Here is a 20,017-nt window from a genome sequence, read left to right on the forward strand (position 1 = left end):
TGCGGGAAGGACTGCAACTGAGGCTAACTCAGCACTGGTTTTCCAGAGCTAAGGAAAGTTCAGCACTGGTTTTCCAGAGCTAAGGAAAGTTCAGCACTGGTTTTCCAGAGCTGAGGAAAGTTCAGCACTGGTTTTCCAGTGCTGAAGCCACTTTCAGCACTGGAACCGAGAGCTGACAAAGGAGAGCGTGGCTTTCGTAGTTTTGCAAAACTGCTACGTAAAGGACTGACTCAAGTCGGTTTGAACCTTTTTGGTCTGATAAACTAATTTCTTTCGGCTACTTCAGGGGATACCAGGCTCTTATAAAGTTTGTATCAATAAGTTTATTGCAAGTTCTTGTCCGCAGGCTAATTGCAAGTACATGTAACATGAAAGGACGGACAGACAATATATAACAATACAGCATGTGACTTTTCTAGTCTAAATACTAACACTAAATTCTTATTTGGGTTTCAACATCCCCTGCTGAAAAAAAACAAAACAATACTGCTGTTGATTGAGCCAGAGAAATAATAACACCGACCAGCAATTATCTAAAACAAAGAATCGGCAAAACTGTAAGGATCCTAAAAGCCTATTCTCGTTTGCATAATGTCTGTTTTGCATATGAAATAGAGCCGCGCGCAAAATTACCTGCCCAGGTAAAATCGTGTCATCTCACTTGACACCTCTTGAGAGGACAGCCAACTTTCGGTTTCTCAAATCAGGTATTTACCAGTGACCACTGTTGCGATTGATTACAAAATATCAAAGTATATCATACCGTAATACTATATTTATAATGAAATGTAGGAATCAGGTAGGGGTTAGAAATCATGTATTGTCCTTATTATCATTGTCCGGAGTACGGGACGGTTTTCTTTGTCTCATCGTGGCGTCGGTTTGAAATCAACCATGCGTTGCATCAAGCGGGGCCTTCTTGGTTGTATCGGAGATTCTTTGTGCATGCATCGTGTTGAAAACAAGCTTTTTTTTAAGCATACGAAAGAGTTGTAAACTCTAGGTCCATGCAGTTCAGCCATCCAGCTTCGCACTGAAGAGGTTGTATACAATAGCTATTTACTTAAATCAAGGAGATTTGTTGCAACAAGGACATTATGCATGTATACATTGGTTGCAATAACGAGGCCCTTTCTTTAATCTAAACATACAGTGTAGTAAGTGTAAACATTTTACGGGAACGAAGCCTGAATATTTCTCCCTTTTCCCATGTATTGTGTGAATACATTTATATCATAATTTGATTTTTGTTCTGGGAAAGTACAAAAGAAAATGGTGACGTTACTACATGTATAACTATGACAAGGGGGTCTTATGAGTCAGGCATGATATTCTACAGTACACATTTGTATTCATTTGTAAGATTGGAGGAAAGACAGGAGGTTGTACGTGATTAAAACCGGGTCACCTCTACTCTTGGCGATAGGATTGAGGGGATTGGGTTCTTTTACGTTCAAACAGGGTTATATTATATGGTATTATATAACCTCCCTGGTGCAAACTGTGAAAGTTTGACGCCCGACGCGGTTAATATCTGAAGCTCCCTACTGACTCACAGCAACCTCCTAGCCTGGGTGCCATCCTATTTCTACCGGGGCTCCTACACTCGCTACCCTCAAGAGGGTATCGAGTGTAGGAGCCCCGGTAGAAATAGGATGGCACCCAGGCTAGCAACCTCCTTGCTCACAGGAATGAATCGGTAAATATATACGCTACAAGAGAAGGGACCGGGGAAGGTCATTCTGGTTGGAGCTGCATTCGTCTTTCGGAACGGGACGTAAAACGGGGGTCCCATGTTCGAGGAGGTGCTTCGAGCACGTTAAAATACACTACATCACTTATTACTCATACATGTATGGGTACCTACTGGTTGTACTTCAGATAAGTATTTCTCTAGCTCAGTCAGTCTATGTTTATACTACCTGTACACAGTCGACTCAGCTACGTAAAACGTTGCTCCCTTCCCCTTTTCTACAAATTGGAATAACCGACCCATGGTCGCGCCTCAAATGGTATCGCCCTGGGTCAAAAATTGCGCAATACATACGAAACGCGGCCAGGGCCAGCTGAGGAGTATAACAATAGATCTGAGGCCATTCTTCACCATTACACACCTGGTGAGTCGTTTAATATGTAGGTCACACAGGCAGGTAACAAGACTAGGAACAAAGACAGGTAAGTTTTCGGTGGTGGCATCGCTGTGGATTCACCATCCTTTTTTTGGCCCACGGTGGGGAGGGGGGTTTCAAGACCCAGTCCTGCAATAAAGTTCATTCATTCATCCATTCATTAATTAATAGTTCAAGTTTAGCACAGAAAGAGCCAGCCGGGTTTCTCTATATCCTTATTAGAAAGAGGGATTCCAGTGACAATAGAACAATGGCAATAGGAACTACTGTTAAGTTTAACAATTGTACTCAGCCAGCCAGCCAGACCAAGCAACGTTAGCTAAGGTACCAGCCAGGCCTCAGAACTGTGACCTACATTTATAACGTTATAAATACGTCGCCAGTGTAGTCAACAGCTGAAAAATGACAAGAGTTAAAAATTAACCTAGATTCATGCCAAAGAGTTCAGGACTGACCTAAAACATAAAGACACGCATGGGAGGAGATCAGGACTGGGGTATTAAAAATTAAGATATCAATCTCTGTGGTAGTGTGGTTGGTACAAAACCTGCACCGTAACCATTGAATGGCTGAGGATTTGTAGTGTGATCATATTCATAAGCACAGATTATCTTCTAGGGACTTTACATTAGTCCTCACATTATGTATAACTCCTCACATTATGTATAACATGAGAGGAATAAAAGACATAGTCAGTCCTCACAACCCTGGCCAATGTCATATTTGTAACAGATATATGCAATACATGTGTTGTACTACCTTTAATTTCTCTTTCACCTTATGCCTATTATATAGTAGCTAGTGGTAACGTTATATTTAATTTTTTTTCTTTTCAAGACAATAAGGTTTTGACTACAAGAACATGATGTATGAATAATAATTAAATACTAAAGGTTGCTTTATCAACACTCACACGTCCTTTAGCAGCTTATAGTAATTCTTGGCAATTTTTCTCAAATTGTAATACATTGATTATGTTCTTCGTTGATATAAGTTATTAACATATTTTTTTTTACATTACAGAGTGCAACACAGTCATATTCTTTAAGTTAAAAAATCGAAGAAGGGAACAGCGATGAATCTGAGACGCTGTTTCCGTGTCGTCTTCTCTCCTGGCTTCGGAGGAGAGCTGAAGGCCTTGACAAGACTGGCTTGGCCAACCGTAAGTACTGTTATATCAGGGCTCAAAATTCCACCTGCATATACAGGTTAGTGCAGGTATAATTGGAGCTGTGCACATATTTCTGATGTCTGGAAGATTAACATACAAATCTAAACTTCTGTCTGAACTGAAGTCTTAGATACTTAATTTGGTATATACACATTTCTTCTTCGTCTTGTGTTTTGAGGCTACCAACTTCAGCTTGCTGAAGAATCTGTAGTCTATATCGACTGTAAGGTTTGGACAATCGCACACTGGGGCATAACCCTACTCTTTTTGAAAAGGTCTACAATGTAAGTGGGTTCTTTGACGCACATGGACTAATGGAGTGTGGCTCTATCTCCCCAAATGCGGGACCTCCATTTAAATGTCCTAGGCTATATATTTTCACCTGAGTCAAGTGAGGAAGGTCTTTTAAAGTGCCTTTCTCAATGGCACAAGATCTACGGCAGATTCAAGGTGTCAGTTGTCATGTCTTCCTCTTGCTTCAGTTTTACTTGCTTGGGAACCAAGGAAATGGTTTGATGTAACCCAAGCTAATTTTGAAGGTGTAATGTGTACTCTGTCTCCAGACCGTGGCTTCAGTGCTGGAGTACGTCATGTGGATGATGCCTATCATCTTCTGTGGACACCTGGGCAAGATACAACTTGATGCTGTCACACTGGCTATTTCTGTAAGTATACTTACTTTAATATAAACAAACGAAATGTACATATACATGTATTTACAATGTCTTATACTAGTAGCCTCATGCTATTGATGTTTCAAATTTGCAGATTTTTCAAGGGCCTTTTTACCTTCGATACAAAGTGAAGAGGTAGCGTGCATAGTCCAGTGGTTAGTGGCCCTGCCTCTGGTACTAGAAGCTGTGAGTTTGATTTCGGCTGACATGAATACTTCCAGAAAGGGTTGCAGTCCTTGGGATGGGACATTACGCCATTGTTCATTGTGCTTATCGGAAAGAGCTAGTGGAATTTCCCTGGTTACAATCAACCTGTAAAAATTGTACATAGCGTCTGTCTTCTCTGTCAAGACCAGTGGAAGACTAGCTCTTCAGTGAGCCAAAACTTGATTGACTTATTTTTGATAATCATTTATGTGTTCCTCAGGTTGTCAATGTGACAGGAATATCCCTGGGGTTCGGGCTGGGAACAGCATGTGACACCCTCATGGCACAGGTAATTATGGAACTTCTTACTGTACTTTGCTTTACTGCCAAAGTATTTGAATCTTTACTAACAAAGATTTACTATCTACTGTAGTCAACCATATATCAGTAAGCACCATCTATCTTATCAACCCACCCTTGAATTTCTTGTCAGGTCACACACTGGTCAGCCTTGTCAGAAATCTAGGTTTCTAAAACTGAACTAGTAGAATCCATGGTCTCACACCTTGTTAGAAAACCAGCTTTGCCTTGTGCTGTGACATTGTGGGTCCCACTTACTGTCAATCTCAGTACGATCTTTAGTACATTGGGACAAACAATTTGTTTTGAAAATTTTCGGCCCTCACGTTAGTCGTTGTTTGGAAAATGGTGAGTGGGCCAGTGAACCATACAAACCTTTAGCCTAAGACGTTGATTATCAAAAAGTGTGGACAATAAATTTGAACACTAAGTATTAACATGATTTTTTTCCCACAAACTATAGTCTAATGCATAATCACAAGAAACGATAACTGATGTAAAACTATTCTTTGTTCCATACAGACTTTTGGATCCGAAAACAAGATGAGAGTTGGCATAATTCTACAAAGAAGTGAGTGAAAAATGATTGCTGTTTTCTTTGTCTATCTAGTAAATGTCCTTTTTGTATATCTTGTTATTGGCACTTTGTTTGTAACTTTGTGTAGGTTTAATACCTGGAATGATAGAAAATTGTACTATTGTACTGATATCTTAGAAGATAATTCTAAGGAGAGCAACACCTCAAGCACGTAAAAGATGCAACCACACATTTATCGCAAAGTGTAAGTGTCCTTCCTGTTCTGTGTGGTTCACAAGCTAACAGTCCTACAAAATGTATGGCAACACCTCGGGTGATTTCTATTGAGGTCACCAGAGTGTTAAAAGGCTGCCATTACAGACCCTTGTGAGTTAGCCCCTAAAATTTCAAGCTCTTTGCAATTCAGCCCTTGGCTGCAAAGAGACACCGTGGTTGGCCTTTTAACAGTAACATTTTATAACAGTGCACCCCCCTCCCCACCAGGTATCCTGATCCTTCTCCTGTGCTGTTTTCCCTGCTGGAGTCTGTACATGAACACAGAGAAACTGTTGTTGTTGATTCACCAGGACCCAGAAGTTGCCAGGTGAGTCCGTTGTCATGACCCCTGCTGACCTTTGTTGCATGTGCATGCATGCATCAATCTCTGACATGCAAGGTCAGCTTAAGGACAAACTCAATAAGACAGCAAATGGTTGAATTATTCATTACAAAAATGATAAACTGGACAAGGTCATGATTGGAAAATGTAGTTCGATTTCTGCAAGGAGGTCAATTTCTAAACTCCAGACCTTGATTTCTGAAAGAATTTTCTTGCTACAATCAATTTAAATATCAGTTACTGTAGCGTTGTATTTTGCATGCTGAATGTTACAGAACGGAATGCAGTACTTAGCCAAATGGCTAAGTGCTCCTGCTATTTACTTACCCACAGTGTGCTAATTTACATACTGAGTTAGGTATTCCGACTGACCCTTCAGTGATATCCAAAGCACTGAGCAATTAAATCTGGAGTATTGTCATGAGGGTCATAGGATGGTTCCAAGGGAAAAAGTCGAGGGGGTGAAAAGTTAAGCTTTCCACCTGTGCAATCTTGAAGAGGAAGGAAACTTGAAACCTTGTATGTGCCACCAGCCAAGAAAGGGCGGACTTTAACTTTTCTTATAGATCATTTGTTAGTACAAAAAATGTTTTGATTCTAACTTAAAGGGTGCCTGCCTTGATATTGTTTGGCATTGTTTAACCAAGCCATCTCTGCAATAATTCATTGTCCTAATGCATACTTCATTAAACAATTAGTTTTAAGTAGATTAACAGTCAAATAATGTCTGTTTTGTTCCATTTCAGACTCGCAGGGGAGTTTGTGACTTTATTCATCCCTGCTCTACCAGTGAGTAGCACTTTTGTATCATACATTGACAATCATGTCATTTAAACCTTTTTATGTCATACACAATACAGTGCTAGTTTTTACAGATAAGAATACCAAGCATATATTCTTAGAAACTTCTGAAATTCTACCACAAAGGGCTTTAATTTCTTGTAGGACAGTAGAACGCTGTAGTTGAGAAGTGTAGAATGATCATAGGCAAAGTTGCAAATAATATCACAGTTTCATCTGGAACTTTTGAAAGTGCATAGTGCCGTTCTTTAGTAGATAATTGCTTGGGTCCATGGTTCAATAGCCCCATTGTTTATAAAACATTTATGTACAAAATGTAGGTTTCTGTTCCTATGTAATGTATTTTTACATTCATTTCATTCAGTTTTTATGCAGAAAATTGTTACAATATGTAGCAAAGAAAACAACAACAAAAGCATGAGTTTGAGGCACTTGTTTTAGGACAGGTGTCCTGGATGTTTCTTTATTAAGTAAGTTTCCTCCATTGTCTTTGTTTTAGGGAGTTTTCCTGTTTCTACTGGCAACAAAATACTTGAGTACACAGGTGAGTAACCTCCAGTAACATTTATCCGCCAGTTTACATACGGGCCACTTTGAAAAATAGTGGGTTTGAGAGATGTCTAGTGCAGCACCCCCAAGTATGCACAGTTTAGATATACTGGGGGAGGTTGGGTTGGAGATCTGTTTGGACATATCTTTTCAGCAAATTTCCAAGTTACCAAATCTTCAAAGCACATGAGTAAGAAATTGAATACTGTTCATCTAAGAATAATCGAAAATAGCCACTTTCTTTATTGATGATATTATGTACCTGTCTGTATTTCTCTGAATATTCATAAAGACATGCATTGAGTATAGTTTAAAAGATGTATCTAATGTCCTAACTTACTGTCGTGATATTATATCTTGTTTTCTTTAAAGTATCTTTTAATATCTAAATATCTTTTGTTTGTAGTGTTGTTAGATATAGTAAGAAAACGTTGTATTTTGGTTTCATTGGTGCCATTAAGTACTCAGAAAGTGATAGGCTTGGAGAATACGATGACTTTCTGTGTATCTACCTGTGCTTTCACAGGGTATTGTCTATCCTGCAATGTTTATCAACCTTGCTGTCAACATCCTTAACGTTCCTGCCAACTACCTCTGTATCTCGTATTTTGGCTGGGGAGTTCGGTGAGTATCATGCCATCTACTCGAAGTCAAAAAGGTCCAATATTCAGTTGGTAGGGTTTCCCCCTCTTTAAACTTGTGGGGTACATTAGAGCAAAGTTTTGCACAATTTCTGACAAATTAGATACAACTTAGATCTACCAATTGTCTTTGAGAGTTAACGCATACATGTAAAGGCTGAGAAAATGTTAAGTATGGTTAGGATTCTCAAGTAACTTAGTAGTAGTAGTAGTAGTAATATCCAGTATTAGATTATACTGCTGCGGGGTTCCCTGACACAGGGGTTGAAATGAAATAGTTTACCAAGTCTTATTTGTTTTCCAGGGGAGCTGCTATTGCAACTGGGGTCACCCAATATCTTCTGTGTTTCTTCATGTTTTTGTACATACGTGTGCGGAAGCTCCACCTACAGACCTGGCCAGGTATTGCACCCTTGCTTTTGTGTATATCAAGGAGGCCTGAAACCTACTTGGATATATCTAGTAATATGCCGTTAATTTTGTCATTCTCAACTCTGAATTATAGAATAGGTATATCAAGAGTTGGGAGCGTATGTACGGAAAAATGATTGATTGATCGGTTGATTGATTGATTGATTGATTGATTGATTGATTTGCAGGCTGGAAAAGTGACTGTCTACAGGAGTGGGGGGTGTATACAAGACTGGCTGTAGCAGGTCTGCTCATGGTGTGTCTGGAATGGTGGACCTACGAGATAGGAACCCTCCTCACTGGTAAGTATTTAACTATGATGTTTTAACATAAAGGTTATATATATAGGTACTCTTCCACTTTCCTGACTACTCATGCTTCTATAACAGTCCTTCCACTGGCCAGGCCACTGTGGGGGAGAGGCTACATATTACATGTAGAGCCCTGTACAGTGTTACATCGACTACTCTTCCACTGATTGAGATTTTGACCCTCTTCATATTTACGTCATGTTTTTGTCCGGAAGATTGAGACCTTAAAGGGACGTATTGTAGAATCTTGTGGGAAAAAACTAAACTTATAAGTAACTTATTTCCAACATATTCCCGTCTTTCGATAAACGCAAAACGCACAAAATCTGGCTTATTTGCATATTTTTAGTGGCCCCCGTTTTATAATACTAGTATGCAAATGAGCCAGCGTAGAACGCTAAGAAATAGACGAATCGACCATTGCGGTCGGAGTTTGAACGTCACAGGAAAATCACCACAAGTGAACAAACTTCAGAGGATCGCGTGTTCGATCGCGTGTTCGGTGGTTCGCCGGAATGTTGGACAAAATGGCGGACAAGTCAAGCGTTGGTGGGGATTGCGTACACGAGAGACGACCGCACGACACTACAAAGTCGCATCCATAGGTGATGAATATTGCTGTGCAGTGTAATAAGGTAGATCCAACTAATGATGTAGAAAAGTAACCAAAAACAGTGAATTTTGTTTTATGTTCCGGTTACAATACGTCCTTTTAACAAGACCAAAACTTAGACGGAATGTTTCTTTGGCAGCAGAGCTAGTTTTGTTGTCAATCATAAAGGACAAGTGCTGTAATGAATGTGTTGTATGCACATGCAGGTTCAAAGCGCCGGCAGGGATCTTGTTGCCAGCTGATTTTCAAAAGCTCAAGGAACCACTGCCTATACCTTCATTATAATTGTTGAACCAATCAGTAATTAAACATCTTCTTTCCCTAGGACTGATCGGGACAGTAGATTTGGCTGCTCAGGGAATTCTTATCACCATCAACTCCCTCAACTACATGGTAAGCACAACCAACAATGAATGGCCTCTATTGCAACTTCAACTCTACTGTGTTAATAATGCATGGTCTCTATTCCAACGTCAACTGTATTGTATATAGATTATTCAATAAATCTCTTAACTTGACACTCATGTTTGCCCAGCACAACAATGACATTTGTACTTTGTGAATATCGCTAGCTATAGTATATGCAATGTGATATAATGGTAAATCCAACTTATTATATAATAAAGAAATGACAAAAAATTTGACTAATCATGATTGTTCTGATCCTACAAATTACAATGGTGGCATCTAAAATCACTGTCTCTTTCCCACTGTCCTGGTGTCCACAGATCCCCCTGGGCCTGGGGATTGCCGCTAGCATCAGGGTGGGGAATGAACTGGGGGCAGGAAACCCTGTACAGGCCAAGCTGGCTGCTAAAGTTAGCATCTGCACTTTCTGTGAGTTCAGACTTGTTATCTTTGTCATTTTGAGTATTTATTACAATTTGTATAGAAACTTGTGTACTGTGTGAATGTGAACATATTGTATAGATTAGAGTCCTTTATGCAATGTAGTTCCTATGGTAGAGTTGTAGAATGGGTAATTGACAGAACAAGACAATAGGCAAGCATGTACTGGACAAAAGATACAGAGACTGGAAATTCTGCTGCAGTATGTAGGAAAGCTGCCAGGGGGCCCATAATCGACGTTGTCTTTTTAAGACCTACCCACATACCAAATATCATCACAATCCATCTAGAAGTTCCTAAGTTATGCCAACCACAAATAGTTGTTATTTCCTTATGACATGTACAGTGCATTTGATTTGGTACTTGACATGTACAATGTGACGTATGAAAAGTACGGTTTCTTCCCTGACAGGCTGCTATGCCGTCTTTGCTACGATTATTCTCTTGTCATCACGCCACGTGATCGGCTATGTGTTCTCCAGTGACAAGTGAGTATTATCGTCTGATGGCTTTATTGTCACTTACACTTGCAAGCTGTAAAAATTTATGGTAAACATGCTTCCACGCTATCAGATATTATAGTCATAATGGAAGCTCATCTGTGTTGATAGTAATCATAATGATACAGTGCAAAACTTTCTTCCAACACTAACTTAAATGTATTCACGGATCAAATTTTCGACGACCACTGTCGCCTTCTTCAGGATCAATAATGACCAATCACTGCTGAACGTAAACTCGCGAGAGTTACAGACACGTGACTTTATTGACACGTGTCATTATGGATACGTGACGTCAGCAATCGATCAAACGTGCCAGGAAGTTTATAACGCCCACTGTCTCTGTTGAGTGATGGCTGGAGTGCCCTGATGTATATGGCCTGCTTTATGCCTCTCATAAAGTAGTCCTGCTCAGTGTCCAGTATTCTGACTTTGTCCAGTGAAATGGTTTGGCCTGGAGATTCAAGTGGATGTGTTGAGAGACTTCAGACGAATGCGAGCTGGGGCGCTTGGAGGAAAAATTGATCTGTGAATACCTTTAGTGTTGGAAGAAAGTTTAGCACTGTATTATTAAGATATTGTAGTCCTGTATTTTTGTCACCTGCTAGGGAACAGTTGAACCTACATGTATTTTTTTAATTGTTTCTCTATAGGGAGGTTGTGAGCTTAATTGGAGAAGTGCTACCCATTGTTTGTGTGACACAACTGGCAGACACTGTACAGGTATGTGGTATTATAGTCTAATTTCTTATAGCCTTTGAAATCAAGAATCACAAGAACAGGGATATATATTTCAGTACCAAGGTTACACGCCAAGGGGGGGGGCAAAATCAACCCTGATCTTCATGTTCCTAACACTTTTATTACTCCATACAAAATATCATAACCATCCATCCAGAGGTTGAAGACAATTTACCTGAACGTAAATAACACGACACTAATGCAAACATGTCCGTATATTTGCAAACAGCAGGTACTAAACAGACGGGTTGTGAAAACCCATAAAACTACTTCCGGGTATGCATGGACTCAATTTTTGGCAATGGGACATATACTATTGTATTTGAAGGCTTGCTCCCGAAGCTTTGCCAAAAACACTGTCAAGGAAACTAAAATATAAGGCTTGCTCATGAAGCTTTGCCAAAAACACAAGGAAACTAAAATTATTGTCAATTAACGTTCATTATCAAGATACTGGACATAAACTGTGATACTTATAGACATTTGTTTCAACCATGGATGAAACTATATGGCGTGTATTACAGGCTGGTTGTGCTGGAATACTGCGAGGTTGTGGGAAACAGAAGCTGGGTGCCATCATCACCTTTACAGGATTCTACCTGCTGGGTCTGCCTTCTGTTGCGATCTTCATGTTTGTGCTACATCTGAGAGTAAAAGGTTTGATTTCTCACACAGACTATGTTGTGTAAGGTTTTAGGTTTAACTCTAGATGTGATAACATGTAAAAGATGAAATAAAAGAAAGACTGAGGTCACAGTTTGGTGATGCTGAAATTCTGTAGGCCAATTAATTCAAATGAGTTAAGTTGGAAAAAAAAGCATCACTCAGCATTTGTATGTTTGTTTGTTCATTGGGAAGAGGATAAAGTTGATACATATCTCTGATTTTTTGTTATAGATCCTTTTTTCATTTTCAAGAATGATGTAAATCTAAATATTGCAAAAGATTTAGATCTAAATTCACAAATCTTTAAAGAGTCTTAATTCTTGCAAGATCCCTGGTAGATTTCTTCTTTATAATACTGAGCTTGTTGAACATTGCTAACCCCTTTTGTTCCGTGACAGGACTGTACTTTGGCCTAGGGATAGCCACCATCTTCCAGTGTGTGTGTTTCCTAATCACCATCGCTCGTATGGACTGGAAGCAGGAGTCTCTCAAAGCACAGAGTATGGCTGGAATCAAAGCCAAGGACAATGACAGCCATTGTAACGACAGTATCTCAGGGGACAAAGAACTTGAGAAAGAAGACAGGCTTCCCAATGGGTCTTTGGGAAGGGCAGGTAAGTTTGATAATTTAGCTTAAGTTTTATTTATTTTATTTTTGTTTTATTGAAATTGCAATACAGCAATACTCCGGTCACCGAGGCAGCGTTGCGAATGTCGGGTGCTTCAGTTTTAGATGCTAGCTTTGTGTCATCATCACTTAAAGGGCTTGACTATTTTTTATTATTGATTATCAATTCTAAAATGAACAAATATGGAAAGATGACCACATTTTCTGCACTTCTAACCTAATTAATTAAATCATATTAACCATTGGCATTATCATAAATACTTTGTTAAAACCTTTAGCATGCTAAAGTAGTTGTTTGGCAACAAATTTGTATTGGTTTCAGGATTAGGTAGCAGCCAGGAGGTTTTTATAAAACCTCCTTAGTAGCAGGGAGATGGGAGAACATTTTCATAGATATGGTGAAATTATCAAATATCACATGTATGATATAATTCATATACTTTTTTCTCTCCCAGGCACTGAAGAGTTGCACAGTGTTGCAGCTACTCCTGAGGACTCGACTCACTCACAAAACAGTCTAGTCCAATCTACCGAACAAGAAACAGGTTTCACTACGGTGCCACCGCTCAACGGAGAACTGTCTGAAATGCAGCGGGCAGACTCACAGATTTCCTTAACAGGACCAACAGATACCGAACCACTGTTAAGTTCTCTTAGCAAAGAAGTGTCCGAAACACCTGAAGTCATGGTCCTCAGCTTAGAGAAGCTTCCCTTCAAGGTGATGTTATGCAGAAGACTTCTGGCTGTGGCTGCTTGCCTGGCCATCCTGACTGTTGGGGTGGTGGTACGGGAGTGCGTTCCCGATCCCGACTACAGCTATCCTCCAGACTGTGTACCGTGGACTGCGAATGGTACTCTACCTCTGAACACCACGTTGCCTTGGTGTAATACTACAGTGGAAAGTGCATCCTCTGTTGTGACTACGCTGTACCCTTTTAGCACAGGGCACCGGGTGTGGCCTGGACAGACAACTACTACAAAAGTTACTACAACTACGACTGCAAGAGTTACTGCTACAGCAAGCACGTTCTTTGATGTCTTAGCATCAAAGTCCTTGAGAGTGTTCAGTCACGACAGGAAAAACTCTACCTTGTTTTTCAAGACCAACTTCACCTAAACGTTTGTGCTCAGCTGTCAATTGAAATTGAATACTTTCAGTGTTCACAGAAAAATGTAATATTTTTCAACTCAATGTTAATTTACCAGACATTTGAAATTAAGAACTAAATGTCAGTATTTTTGTGTTTTAAACGGACATTACGATTATAATTTTTGTAAGTGCTAAATGTTTTAAAAACTGTTTTCCTTATTGAAATGTACAATTATTGTATTAAGATATTTTAGTACAGGAAAAGTTTTAAGGTTGTTGCAGCAGTTTCAAAAATATAATCTGTTTTGTGCAAATACACGGCATCTGTCCCAGGCCAGTTCTAAGCAATGATATTCTTAGACTATCTATTACAGTATAATATATTTATGTTATATTATAATATTTGATTATTGTAATGTCTGGTTTGTGTTTTCAGTAAATTCATTCTAAGAAATGTTGCATAATTTTTAAAGGAACTCACAATTGCATCATGAAACAAAAATCTAACATGCCAAACAATTATCATGATAAACATGTACTGGGATATGTTAATATGTTCCCAGAAACCAGGTAGCTGTAGTAAGAGTGATTGCTATCAAGAAATCTCAAAAAGATTACAAATATTATTGCTTTGCATGAACTACTATTACAGGACTAAATCATACTTTTGTCAGAAACGTCTTATCTGAATCCAGCTGGAAGTATATACAATGTGTATACAACTTCCCAGTGAAGAAATAGCCAAAATGATTGATACACACACTCAAGAAGTAGAATATATTGTGCATTTGTATGTTAAGTATAATGTTATGGATTCATTATGGATTCATCATGTATTAACTGATCAATTTTTAGAACATTTGATAAGCATATCAAGTGCAATGATAACTCCAAAGACTTACTATGACCTCAAAGCCATACTGTCACTTTATGAAATTTGAAGAAAAAAAAAATATATATTTCAAGACTTGTTGAAATGATTTGTAATGTAAGTTTGTAACACTTTATGAATTTTGTATCATAAATTGATCCTAGGCTCGTATAAAATGGAATAGACCACTGCTTTTAGCAAAATTAAAATTTTTTTTTTTCAAATGTAATCTCCAGTTGGGTACATGTTACAGTACATGTATATGGATAATAATGTTCTATGCAAGTTTACAATCGTGTAATTTTTTTTGGGGTAATTTTTGCAAACCATACACTGCAAACCAGAGCCATAGTACGAATCAGCGTCAATAAAATTATGTTGAAAATTGAAAACTTTCCTTTACTCTTTTATATTTAGTGAACAATGTACCTTACATCATGGTTTGTAAATGGTGAAAAGTAAGACGCAAAACATGTCATGTAAATTCTTGGCTAAATAGTTTTATTTCGTGAATCCAAATTAGTTCATAAATGCTCTCACCATACATTGTAATTATTCGAAAAGGACATATGTAAGACATATATATTATGATTGATATGAGACATTGTTGTCGACAAATGTATTTACAAGCCGAATGTTATCTGCATAATGTTCCTTTTTTTGGGTTGGAGTCTAATACACGTTATGTACATTTTGAAGTGCTATATCATGAATACAAGGAAAACGGAAGAATAGTGTCATTCACAAAATCATTGCCTCATTTTGTATTCTTTCAACCATCATCTAACGTTACACTGGATCAAAGTTATAAATAGAGAAACTTTGCATCAAAGAGTTAGTTGGTTATTTACTGCACCAGAGAGCACTTGTCCTGAGTTGTCCACTTTGTTTCCTACCCTCGAAACGATTGAAAGGAATGCGCACTAAATGTTTCTCCATTGCTTGGCTCTAGCAACGGTCTAAAAGCGCTGCCTAGCGGAACAAATCTGTGATGTAGTAAGAGTTAAATCCCCTATGGGAATTTGCGTGTAATCGATGAAAGCGCCCCCTAGCGAATGTAAATATAATTGTCACGTTTGTTTGAATCGTCACAGCTGGTAATGTTGAGGTATATTTTCCGAACATGGTAAAAACGAAAAGACTATCACTTCGGGGGCAATCTAATGTATGATGTGAGCTATAGTATACTATACGTATGTTGTAGCATGGTTTGTATGATTATTCTATCGACTAAAGGCACTCTTTCAATATCTGAAGAGTAGGGATGACCTGGTGTGCTTCAAGCTTATAAGCGAGCCGTAGCGGAGCTGCATGGCACAATAAGCTATCGACAGAGGAAGAGAATTCCTGAGCTGAAGTACCTCCTCTCTTCGTTGGGCGTCGCTTTATTAACACTGTGTCACAGTGTGTCACAGTCCGGTGCAACTTGTTTGTGATGGAGGATCACCGTTGTTACCTGCAGTAGCTTAACTCTTCACTAGTCGGCGCTTCATGAATAACATCCAGCCACGGTCAGGTGTAGCCTGTATATACTTAGTGCCTCGAAACGATCTGATGGTGCAGAGTGGAGGTAAGAGTAAGGTAGCAAGAAAACAATGGTTTCAAGAGCCGTTATTGCACCAAAAAGAAGAGTTGTTGCGAACTTGTATTCTCCAACCAAAACCGTGTAATAGAAAGACCGTGTCATGGTGTGAAGTAACTCAGAGTGTTGTGGATATATCGTTGCGTGTTATCTAGAAAACACCAAGAACTTTCCAACATTTATCTACCAACAGCAATCCTATACAAATGGAGTTATCGGTGTCGGAAACAGTTAACCTTTCAGATCGTCTGCCTTAGCAGTCTGGCTGTCATAACGTGACTACATATGGATATTAGGTTTCATTGTGAGATTAGGTCAAAGGATAAAAAGTTTTTGCCAGGTGATGAGTCCACAGACGTGAGTTCCCTGTCTCCAAGGTGTTTCGAACGGAATTTAATACTAAATTCAGCTGCTTTTCTGTGAGAACGTTGAGGCTCAGGTTTGTACTCAGAATGTGGACAGTTAAGAGTCATTCGATGCTGCTGTAGTAGTCTTAGCCACGGCGACTGTTGGAGGGCCTCTTTTGCTTGCAGTCTTGTACATTTTGTGTACCTTGTACATAATGTATAAGACGGCAAGCGCAAAAGAAGCCCGCCAACACTGGCAACAGTCGCCGCGGCTAAAGTAGTCATATAAAATGGCCCCATTCTAAACGCATACTATACATTCTTGTATTAGGTAGATTAGCCCTTTGATATGTATGGAACTATAGTTGTGTACCATACTTTGTACCTTGTATAATTGTTGTGCAATGAAGTTAACGTTCTATAAAATGTTTATTGTGGAAAATTTACTGGCATGTTTAGTTTGTTTGATATGTACGAGTATAATGTGATTTTGGGTTGCAAACAAAAATATTGATTATGCCACCTGTGTTACAGATGACATCAACATAATTTACCCAAATGGCCTTTTTGTTGGCTGAACCACAAGTGAAAGATGCATCATCCAGTGTAACATCGCATACGTAATGTACTATTCAGTGTGAAGTGTGTGTGTTGTTGATAACTTATGCACATTGCCAAAATGAAATAAGATAAAACCTTTCATAATAATTGTTGATGTGACATTTAAAGAAACGTACATTTCACATTATGTACATTATGTATATAGCAATTTTTTTATAAAAGGTCACCTAAATTCCGTGAAGAAATGTGGTATTTATGTTATGTTTATCTTCTTGCAATTTTCGTTATCCACTCTGATGTTATTGTCAGAAACTCCAATGATTTGCATACAGCCATTAACAAGCTAAGTGGACTATGTGTATCTAAGAAAACGTAAGGGTGTGGTGGTTTTAAGAACGGCCTTAAGAGTTACAAATGTCTAACCTTAACGCATGTAAACGTTAAAATTTGTATTTCTACAAGTTATAGGGCGAAGACTTAGCTTTGGGCATATGAGTATGTTATATATGACTTGTACAGAGAACAGTGTTCATTTCAATGTGTCTAATTTTGATATTGTTCCATAGTCAGATTTATGGTGGTCGTATTTATGTCAAAATGAAGATCAGTAGATATGTTTTCTCCATCTATTGTCCTCTCTTCTTGTCCATGTCTAATTCATTGAATAAAGAATATTCTTCCACGATCTGTTTCTCTGTTTTTGCTTGTCTTTTTATTTTCACATAAGATACGAGGCCTCCAAGCTTTTGATTTGACATACATGTGATTTGGCCAATCCACATGGTTTACCAACTTACCAAATAAATATATTCACATTAACGACTCTCACCTGTGTTACAGGTGTACATCAACATAATTTACCCAAATTGTCGTTTTGGTGTCCAGACCACAAATGAAAGACGCGTCCTGTAGAAGTAGTTTAAAGATTTGCGGGGGTGTAGGTGGGGCTGGGGAAATCAAACTCGGGTTTGAATAACGATATCAGAATTTGCATACAATATTAAACCTTGTATTGAGGGTAGGGCTAGAAGAGTCTGGGAAATGGTGGGAAAGTGAACTTGTAATGACTGATTTTTGTAATATTTGTATATTGTTTTAATAATTCTGACATCATGATACATTCTGTTACGTGACGTCTTGCGACACAGCCTGACGTGGCCAGACCGGCCTTGAGGGCACCGCGGAGGGCCCTAGTTTTGAGACACTAACTTCCCAGATAGAGAACTAGTGATCTCCTAAGCCATAGGACAGCTCAGCTCAGCCGTCCAAGGCTCGCAAACGCCAACCCGCTTGAGCTGACATCTTCTCCCGAAAAGGGAGGCTGTCATTCCATGACACGAACGACATAACTTCACATTATTCTTCTCTAAAGCCCAGAGTAGCTCCGGAAAACTTTTACTTGTGGTCCAAGAAGTGAGAGAAAGTATGGATTTCTGCTCATTCGTTATTCAGAACTAAACCTCCTTTAAAATAATCAGTAGTCCGATTCGTACTATGATATCTACTGTTGTCTTTCCCCAGTATTTGGCTTTTTGTGGAGAAGATCTTACATGTTTTGGAGCCAACGATGATGATTTATGATAATATGACACCTTTGTGACGTCAGCTATGCCCACCTGTTAGTTTCAGGAGAGCTAATGAACTTAACCTTATTTGGGTTGGTACTGTTGTTTTTCCTAAATCTAAACAGGGCGTACTCATACCATGATTGTACCTACGTGTGTTAAGTCTTATTGTCTTCGCCGAGCAGATTATGTTTTCGGTTACGCCAGCTGCTGGGTGGGTCTGTATATGTATGTCAAGAGCATAACTCGATAAACCTTTGATGGATCTTCATCATTTTTTGTAGGTGTGTAGTGGTTGTGCAAAGGAAGGTCAAGTTCGAAAACCGTTCACCTGGCGTTTTCCAACAGTACTGCTGCAGTGGACTTTGCATGTTTTTGTGTTTGTATGTAGGGAAAAAAGCGACGAGCGTTGATGATTCTTCATGATTTTTGGTAGGTCAAGTGGGAACGAAGGTCAAGTTCGAAAATAATTCATCTGGCGCTTTCCTACAATACTGCAGCGGGCTTTGTACGTGTGTGAGTTTGTATGTCTCGAGGTGCTGTTGACGGCTGTGCATGATATTTAGCGGGTAGGTAGGAGTGTCAGAGAGGAAGGTCAAGTTCGATGATGGGCCTCCTAGCGTATATTTAAGGTACTGCAGCGGAGTTTCAAAGTTTGAGGCCAAACTTTCTGGAGGCGCCAGGTTCAAGATTTTGAACAGGACAGGACTTCTGGGACAGGAAGTAAGTGGTGTAAATTAAAGCCCCCTAGCTGCTTGTTTGGAACTGCAATTGGCATTTTTGTTGTTACCTTTGGAGACGAATAACTCCAGCAGGGACTGACGGATCATCATAATTTATGGCATGTAGATAGTTTGGGTGATGCTTCAGAAAATTGAATACTTATTATGCAAATAAAGATCTAATTTGCATAATGAATGAGGAAAGTTTATTAATCCACTGAAAGCTTGTAGTCAAATTTCATGTGTTATGATTGGTATTAAGATAGCTAATTCTATAAGTGAATCTAATGATTGACATAGTAAGGTGCTAATTATGACAAACAGGAGCTAATTTGTAAAATCGATGAAATTTGTAAAATCCATTTCGTTGCATGAAAGCACTTTCAATCATGTGGTATATATCTATCACTGAGAAAGAGAGGAATATCAATAAATATCAATTATGCGAATGACCTCATTTGAATAATTGATGAGAACATTATGTACTAAAATAAGATGCCATGTTGATCTGATTATAAGGATGACAACACTTACTGCTTATAAATTTTGTATCATAAGTTTTTTTATCAAATGTTTTTTTCAACTGTCATCTCCAGTTGGGTACATTTTACAGTACAATGTGTATATGGATAATAATCTTCTTTGCAAGTTTACAATGTAATTGTTTTTTTTGGTAATTTTTGCAAACCATACACTGCAAACCAGAGCCATAGTACGGACCAGCGTCAATAAATTTGTGCTGAAAAGGGAAAACTTTCCTTTGCTCTTTTACATTTAGTGATGTACCTTTAGTTACATCATGGTTTGTAAATGGTGAAAAGTAAGACACAAAACACATCAAAAAGACATGTAAATTCTTGGCTATATAGTTTTATTTGGTGAATCCAAATTAGTTCATAAATGCTCTCACCATACAAATAGAAATTTCCAGTGAATTCCCTTAGTCCACATT

General features: G+C 38.7%; 1 protein-coding gene across 2 annotated transcripts; it reads left to right on the plus strand.

Annotated features, from left to right (window-relative positions):
• The first annotated feature begins 626 nt into the window (after window positions 1–626).
• LOC136437876 (multidrug and toxin extrusion protein 1-like) lies at window positions 627–14,986 on the plus strand. Of its 2 annotated transcripts, none has more exons than XM_066432446.1 (18): window positions 627–707; window positions 3,153–3,291; window positions 3,864–3,965; window positions 4,402–4,470; window positions 5,004–5,052; window positions 5,503–5,602; window positions 6,364–6,406; window positions 6,918–6,962; window positions 7,494–7,591; window positions 7,913–8,010; window positions 8,208–8,321; window positions 9,269–9,336; window positions 9,672–9,780; window positions 10,205–10,280; window positions 10,946–11,015; window positions 11,558–11,690; window positions 12,098–12,313; window positions 12,783–14,986. In XM_066432446.1, the coding sequence occupies exons 2-18, from the start codon at window positions 3,205–3,207 to the stop codon at window positions 13,442–13,444; spliced, it is 2,139 nt and encodes a 712-aa protein (XP_066288543.1). In that variant the 5' UTR covers window positions 627–707; window positions 3,153–3,204; the 3' UTR covers window positions 13,445–14,986. The 2 variants fall into 2 exon arrangements, with proteins under 2 accessions (XP_066288543.1, XP_066288544.1); XM_066432447.1 differs by lacking the exon at window positions 627–707 and adding an exon at window positions 2,131–2,175.
• Window positions 14,987–20,017: the final 5,031 nt, after the last annotated feature.

The sequence above is a fragment of the Branchiostoma lanceolatum genome, chromosome 7 (assembly GCF_035083965.1).
Source record: "Branchiostoma lanceolatum isolate klBraLanc5 chromosome 7, klBraLanc5.hap2, whole genome shotgun sequence".
NCBI lineage: Eukaryota > Metazoa > Chordata > Leptocardii > Amphioxiformes > Branchiostomatidae > Branchiostoma > Branchiostoma lanceolatum.

Coding starts and splice junctions, on each gene's coding strand:
- LOC136437876 (XM_066432446.1), top strand. CDS start 3,205: ATGAATCTGAGACGCTGTTTCCGTGTCGTCTTCTCTCCTGGCTTCGGA. Junction 5,603..6,363: donor CAGGACCCAGAAGTTGCCAG/GTGAGTCCGTTG, acceptor GTTCCATTTCAG/ACTCGCAGGGGAGTTTGTGA. Junction 9,781..10,204: donor AGTTAGCATCTGCACTTTCT/GTGAGTTCAGAC, acceptor CTTCCCTGACAG/GCTGCTATGCCGTCTTTGCT.